Source organism: Argentina anserina, chromosome 6 (genome assembly GCF_933775445.1).
Source record: "Argentina anserina chromosome 6, drPotAnse1.1, whole genome shotgun sequence".
NCBI lineage: Eukaryota > Viridiplantae > Streptophyta > Magnoliopsida > Rosales > Rosaceae > Argentina > Argentina anserina.
The window spans coordinates 20,130,086-20,137,286 of record NC_065877.1 but is presented as its reverse complement, the minus strand read 5'-3'; the positions used below and the strand labels follow the sequence as shown (position 1 = coordinate 20,137,286).

At 36.1% G+C, this 7,201-nt stretch overlaps 1 protein-coding gene across 1 annotated transcript; it reads left to right on the top strand.

Annotated features, from left to right (window-relative positions):
* Window positions 1-2,779: 2,779 nt before the first annotated feature.
* LOC126800288 (protein trichome birefringence-like 39) lies at window positions 2,780-6,178 on the top strand. The gene is made up of 5 exons (XM_050527618.1): window positions 2,780-3,209; window positions 3,314-3,488; window positions 4,979-5,154; window positions 5,274-5,432; window positions 5,679-6,178. Exons 1-5 carry the CDS (start codon window positions 2,887-2,889, stop codon window positions 5,968-5,970), a joined length of 1,125 nt encoding a protein of 374 aa, XP_050383575.1. The 5' UTR covers window positions 2,780-2,886; the 3' UTR covers window positions 5,971-6,178.
* Window positions 6,179-7,201: the final 1,023 nt, after the last annotated feature.

The following is a 7,201-nucleotide window of genomic DNA, read 5'->3' as shown; positions in this document are numbered from 1 at the left end:
TTTTGCCATATAGATTTCTTCAGTTCGACCATGCACGATAGGTAACAAAAATTAGGTGATTTCATATATGCAAACGGCTTTCAGGATTCGCATATTTGTAATAGGTCATCTCTTAGGGCATATTAGTGGTGTTTTCGATTTACCAAAAATTCTGACGGTCAACCGAAGTTCGAATTTGATGAAATTTTTACAGGGTCACTAAATAGATATACCAATCACATCAGCTGGTGTCGATCAATCCCGACAAGTTTCTTTCATATAGTTGCTTCATAATGCGATAGTTTTAATATAAACCTAATATAAAAGGTTATGATACATTAGTAGGCGCTTCGGCGATCAATAACTCTAGTTCGAAATATGGTCGATCGACACCAGTAGATGTGATCGGTATATATATATTTAGGGAACCCGAAAAATTTCGTCCGTTTTGGATATTGTTTGACCGTCCGTACATACGGTCAACAAAGAAAAATGCATTTTGAATATTAAAATCCTCATTGACCGAAGCTTTGCCAAATAGGTTTCCTTGGTGCGACCGCACACAAGCGGTGACAAAAATTAGGTGATTTCAGATATGCAAATGACTTTTAGTGTTCGCATTTTGGTAATGGGTCTTCCCTTATGACATATTAGTGTTGTTTTCGGTTTACCGGAAATTCCGACGGTCAAACGAGTTCCGAATTGGATGAAATTTTTACAGGGTCACTAAATATATATACCGATCATATCAACTGGTGTCGATCGATCCCGAGAAGTTTCCTTAGTATAGTTGCTTCATAATGCAATAGTTTTATTCTAAACCTAATAAAATATGTATGTATAATATTTTATTATTTGGCGGACTTTTACGGGCCGGGCCGAGTTTCACACATCTAATTTAAGTCCGGCCCTCTACCCACAGAAGCGGGTTTTGGCAAGCTTTCTTGCGGGCCGAGCCGGGTAAAAGCCCGTCGGGCTTGCGGGCCTCAGCGGGCTTTTCAGGTCCACGGGCTAAAAAACGAGGCCTACATTAAGAGACCTAGAGGGTTGATTGTGGCATTTCTTGCTTCTCCAATGCCATATTAATTGGATGCATGATTGGCGAATGCAATTGTATCTCTTGAAACAGAAACAGAAAAAGTATTTGTTTGACATTCCTTCTAAACCCAGCCATTATTCTTGACTTCAAATTGAGGAACATCATTTATATATCGATCGAACTAAAAAAATAAAAATTCTGAACTTAATGAAAAATGCCATGTATGTGAAGATTGCATAATATTTTTAGATTTTATACGTGACACTGTGGGCCAACAGTAACACGATTATTAGAATGGATTAGTGATGAATATGATATATGTATGTATACCATATGCGAAAGTTAAAGACTAATGTCAAACAACTACACTGTATAATCTTCATTCATGCATGCTAATTAATAATTAATTAAGCGTGAAGCTAATATTCCTGGATGATTCTCTTGTTAAATTTGTCATAAATAACAACTCAGCACAATCATGTACAGAGATGAAGATTATCATGAATATATATGAAGAAGAAGAAATTCCTGGAATGATGCACAAATATTTTTCCTGGAGGATTTTCTTGTTAAATTTGTAATTTTTTCTGGTAATTTTTTCTGCTTTAATCTGCTCATATTTGATTCCACCCTCCATGCAACAAAACATGCGTCCAACAAATATAACATCCACGTACGTACACAAACTAATGAATGTTAAATCCACCATGCATGCAAACAGAATTAATCACTACATTAATTAATTGTGTTTGCCAATTGCTTGGCTTGGAGTTGAAGTTGTCACTAGATGAAATCACGTACTCATCATTGGAACATATAGATCAGCAATGCAAGCTTAATTATTGAATTGTTCACACCACATTGCTTCAGTAAAATTACACTAATCATTTCATAACATAAGCCCATAATTGCACAACCAAAAACATAAAACTTCCTACGGAAAACTTGAAACAGCTGTCCCCAAATATTTGGATCCCGACCACGTGATATGTATAACACTACTCATATGATTCTATATAATATGAAGTAAGGGTTGACAGATTGAGAGTTCAATATGCACACCTATCTGCATAAATTCTTCAAGATTCAAATTAAGCTTATTCACACCATATGTACTTCCATAATAAATATTCCAGTCTGCCATGAAACCCAAAAACAAAAACAAAACAAAAAATAATGAAGAAGAAGTTTAAGAAAAAGATGAAGATTATCGATCTCTTGGGTAAGAAAAGATAACAATAGGGTTGATATAGTGAGATCATCAAATAATACTAGAGTATCTTAAGTGGGGGAGAACTTGATGAGGCAGGTGAGATCTTACAGTGTCAGTAACTGATCCCTCCAGATAGAAAGGGAAGAAGAAGAAGAGAACCTGCAAATTCAACTCCAAAGGACAAAGGAAGCAGAAAAACCAGGAAGGAGAACAGTAATGATATTTTACAAAGCCTAATAATATAGTCAGTAATTCCCAGGTTTCTTTCTTTCTTTTTCTTGGTAGGGATACTGTTCCCCATTATTTCAGAAATAATCCAAATCATGATGATTCCCCAAAGCTTTTCAAGGCCCAGAGGATTAGATTCAACCCACATGCTGCCACAGTTAAAATTAATTAAAACAACCCACCAAACATTTAGCTCCAAAAATTAAACTAAGAATTAGAAAAAGAGAAATTTGCAGGCTGTCTTCTCTGTCTCACATTCCATGTGAAATCCCAGCAGCCAAGTTCTCTCTCTCTCTGATGCATTATATAAGCAGCAACTGTGAGACACTTTTTCTTCACTTCTCCTGGGTCCTTTATATTTCATTTGAAAACCCAACAAATTGGAATTGAAAATATTGTGGGATCAAAACCCAAGAAAGAGAGAATAATGGGTCACCTATCCAAAGCTGCAGCTGCCTCTCTGTTTTTAACTCTGTTTCTGGTTTCCCACCAAACACAAGCGCAAGATTTCAATTCTTTGCTCCACAATAACAATGCTACTGGCTCAGAAGAAACTGTAGTAGCTAGAAAACTCGCAAGAGGTCAATGCAACTGGTTCAGAGGTTCATGGGTTTATGACGCTTCGTATAATCCTCCCTACGATTCAAACTGCCCCTTCATAGATCCAGAGTTCAACTGCCAGAAGTATGGCCGCCCTGATAAATCTTACCTCAAATTCCGATGGCAACCCTCTTCTTGTTCACTTCCCAGGTACCATTTTCATATCTCTGCATCACTACTTCGTCTCATGAACATGTTTCAACTTGAGATTGGATGATTGAGTTGATTTCTGAACTGGGTTTTCGGTTTTGCAGGTTCAATGGGTTGAATTTGCTGCAGCAATGGAGGGGGAAGAAGATTATGTTCGTGGGAGATTCATTGAGTTTGAACCAGTGGCAATCACTAAATTGTATGATTCATTCTTGGGTACCACATGTCAAGTACACTTTCATCCCATTCAGAAATGGCTTAGCCTCAGTCACATTCCAGGTCAGTTATTCAATTTTCCATCTTGTTCATATGTTCTTCAACAAATTTAGATTTGGCCAGGAATATACAATTCCTCCTTTCTCTGTTCTTTTTCCCTCTGATTATCCTTTTGGTGTGTGCGATTACTATAATCATTGGATGAAACAGTGCATGCATGTATTGTCCTTTTTTTCTCACTAGTTTTTCTCCTAAAAAAGATAGGTGAATCTTTTTCATATCGAAATCTCATTTTGCAAATTTGGGGTAGCTCCAAATTTAAACCAACTGAGAGTCCCGCAAATTTGAATATCTCCGATGGTCTCCGACTACTAGATTTGTCCGACCGACCAATAAAATTAAGCTCAAATATTTTCAGATCTTCTAAAATCTCTGTTAATTATTTACGTGTCGACTTCTTATTGACCGGGCTGATCCGTCGGTGAATACATAGAGCGAGGGCATGAGCGTGTGAGTTAGTAAAGAGAATTAAAGGAACAGCGTGATTGGTGGTCAGCCTTTTCACTGTACTAGGGAACATGTCAGTCAGGCTGTTAATATTTTTTTGATAATTCTCTGTTTTCCACTCTCTTTTTCAGTTTTTTGTTCTTTGTCGAAATTTCCTTGTGAAAACTTGAAATGTCTTCATGTGGAAATATCAAATCTTTTGAAAACGAGAGTAGAGACAAGGTCCACTGTAATGGTTTTGGTTTTGTTTTTTACATTGTTTGCTAGAAATTTGAATGAAAACAAATGTGTTAGTTCAAATCGGTTAGCCGTAAGTACTAGATGTCTTAAGTAAGCTCTCCCATCTTCTTGGGTTTCCAATTGAAAGTATTGTTTAAATTTTTGTACACTCTGAAGCACGCTTTATCTATCTCTGTGTAAATTTTCAACCTTTTATGTTTTTTTGTCTATAAAAATTAAATTTATATCTCATGTAGTACTACTATCAAATACCGAACATAGTTTTGTTGCGAAGTTGATCTTGAAGTATCAAGTTGTAACATTTTGTTTTTCGATTACAAGTTGTACCATTTCGTTATAGATTCTGAATTTCAATCTTTTTGTGCCAAAAGTATTTTAACTCCATTTTTTTTATCTACTATGATGAGTTATCAGAAAAGGAAGAAAAAAACAAAGTAGCTCTGAACTCATTGTTATGTTATTCATGGCCAAAAGCAAAGTGACCTCAAAGGGAATAATGAGCCACTTGTAAGTTGGTAAACTCATAAAAATTTGAGTATTGAATCCACTTTTCTTAGTGTACTGGACCACTTTCCCAATTTAAAGAGTAACCTATCCTTTTTCCTCATACTACTACACTTCTTCTGTTAATTAGGTGATATTGGAGGAAATCAGTTTCCTAAAACAAAGGATGTATCGAATAATTGTAACTTAGTTTAACCTGTCACACTACTTGCGCTAATCCAAATAATTATCATAATTGTTAAATGATATAATTTCGTTGGCCAAAAACAAACATTTGATGTTTTCTATTCCTTATTTGGCAGGACTATGGTGTTCAAATACTACTATACCACACAACATACTTGGTCGATCTTGATAGCGAGAAGGTTGGAAGAGTGTTGAAGCTAGACTCCATTAGGGGCGGTAACGCATGGAGAGGCATGGACGTCCTCATTTTTGACACGTGGCATTGGTGGACTCACACCGGAAGAACCCAACCGTACGTTGTGTTTACGCTCTCACATGCACCCAATTATTATGTTTTCATTTGTCTAATGTAAAAATAAAATGGTAGATAGTTTATTAACTGCGGTTTTTTATTTTACTTTTTTTTACCAGATTTGACTATATTCAAGACGGGGGTAAATTGTACAAAGACATGAATCGGCTGATGGCGTTTTACAAAGGGCTGACCACTTGGGCTAGATGGGTTGATCGCAATGTTGATCCTTCCAAGACCAAGGTCTTCTTCCAAGGCATTTCTCCCATTCATTACGAGTGAGTAGCTCTATCTTCAAATTCTTGTCCAAATATAAACTCAGCATGATCTTTATCATATGTTTGACATCAATGCTAAGTTGTTAGATCGTAGATGAAATATTGAATGCAAAATGAATTCTTTATTTTGTAGTTTGTTTGAGCAAATTATATGCTAAAGATATGGTAGGAAGCAGTGCAATGATTATTACTTTCATGATAAGCAATCAAGTTACTGATGATAATATCCGTATATAAAAATGATAGGGGCAGGGATTGGAATCAACCTTCAAGATCATGCAAAGGTGAAACAACACCATACTCAGGGGCAAGATACCCTGCAGGGACACCCCAGTCATGGGTAGTTGTTAACAAAGTTCTAAGTAGGATTAAGATTCCAGTTTATCTTCTTGACATTACATACCTATCACAACTGCGCAAAGATGCACACCCTTCTGTTTATAGCGGCGAGCATTCCGGCACAGACTGCAGCCATTGGTGTCTTCCTGGACTGGCAGATACTTGGAATGACTTGTTTTATGGGGCTCTATTTGGTTAAGACTCTAGACCGGCAGAGCTAAGCAATGTTGTATTTAATTAGAGTCGCGTATTCTTGAAACAAAAGGATACTCATTGTTTCAGAAGGTTAGAAATTAGGTATTGTTTAATGTTCTTTGCATTTCTTGTGCATTCGATAGCAATAAGGGAGTTGGTGGTGCAATTGTACATTTCATTCTTATATATTGGCAGAGAGTTCATTTGAATTGGGGAAACCAGCTAGCCTTCAAAGTAAGTAGCTAGGGAAACGTTTAATTTGTGGCCAATATGTTTTCTTTTTATAAAATATCAGCTCACAGTAGAAGTAGTTGAGCTTTTCTGATTTCATGTGTGCAGGATGACATTTTACTTGAGAGCACGAATGTCAATTGCTGAAGAAAAAACCAAGGCTTTTCTTTCCATGTAGTTAAATTTGAACCACTTGGTGAGGTTTCATATATATATATGTTTTGGGCTTTGAAATTAGTTCAAACTAATTAAATCAAGGAAGGTAATGGAGTTCTCTCAGGAAAAAAAAATAAAGTTCTGAAACGCTTCGATATGCAAAATTGTTCCGCATTCAAAGAAATCTAATTTTTGAGTTCTAGCGCTGTATGCATGCAGAATCCTCAACACAATATTCAAATGAATTAAGTTTATAATTTGTTGCAAGTGTTACGGTGTTTCCTCAGTATACACACTGAAACATTAATTGATGGGAAGCAGCAAAACAATCAAACGTAACTATTCCACAAAATCAAGTTCTAAGGCAATAATCTAAAACAACACTATTTGCTGCAGAAAGTATGCAAATGAATTTCGTCAACTTCAAGATTTTAACTAAAAGCGATATTCCAGTACAACTAAATAACCTGAAAATGATGAGCGACCAACTTCAAACCAGAAATGACTTCCACTGCGATCATGCATCTTAGTAGATATACTAATATTTGTGGCTCTCTGAGTAAAAGCAGCGCTAGTAAAAGCCTTGTTGATATATCAATTTGCTAGCTGAGATGAAGTGTTAATTTTCAACACTAAAGTCTCCATTTATTGCTAGTAATATCATGCTTGAGATCAAATTTTCTGAACCTGCAAAGTTGCCACAGCAGAATTTTCAACGGTCTTGAAATAACTGGTTCATTAATTCTGCTAGTCGGAATCAAAATTTAGCCATAGTCGTCCAGAAACTTTTATTCAATTCATAAGCAAGTACCTATGAACTCAGCTTCCATGCGATTGCACATTTGCTC

Excerpts from the sequence above, each read along its gene's own strand:
- LOC126800288 (XM_050527618.1), top strand. The coding sequence starts at position 2,887 with ATGGGTCACCTATCCAAAGCTGCAGCTGCCTCTCTGTTTTTAACTCTG. Across the intron at positions 3,210-3,313 it reads TCTTCTTGTTCACTTCCCAG|GTTCAATGGGTTGAATTTGC; the intron begins GTACCATTTTCA and ends TCGGTTTTGCAG. Across the intron at positions 5,155-5,273 it reads CACACCGGAAGAACCCAACC|ATTTGACTATATTCAAGACG; the intron begins GTACGTTGTGTT and ends TTTTTTTACCAG.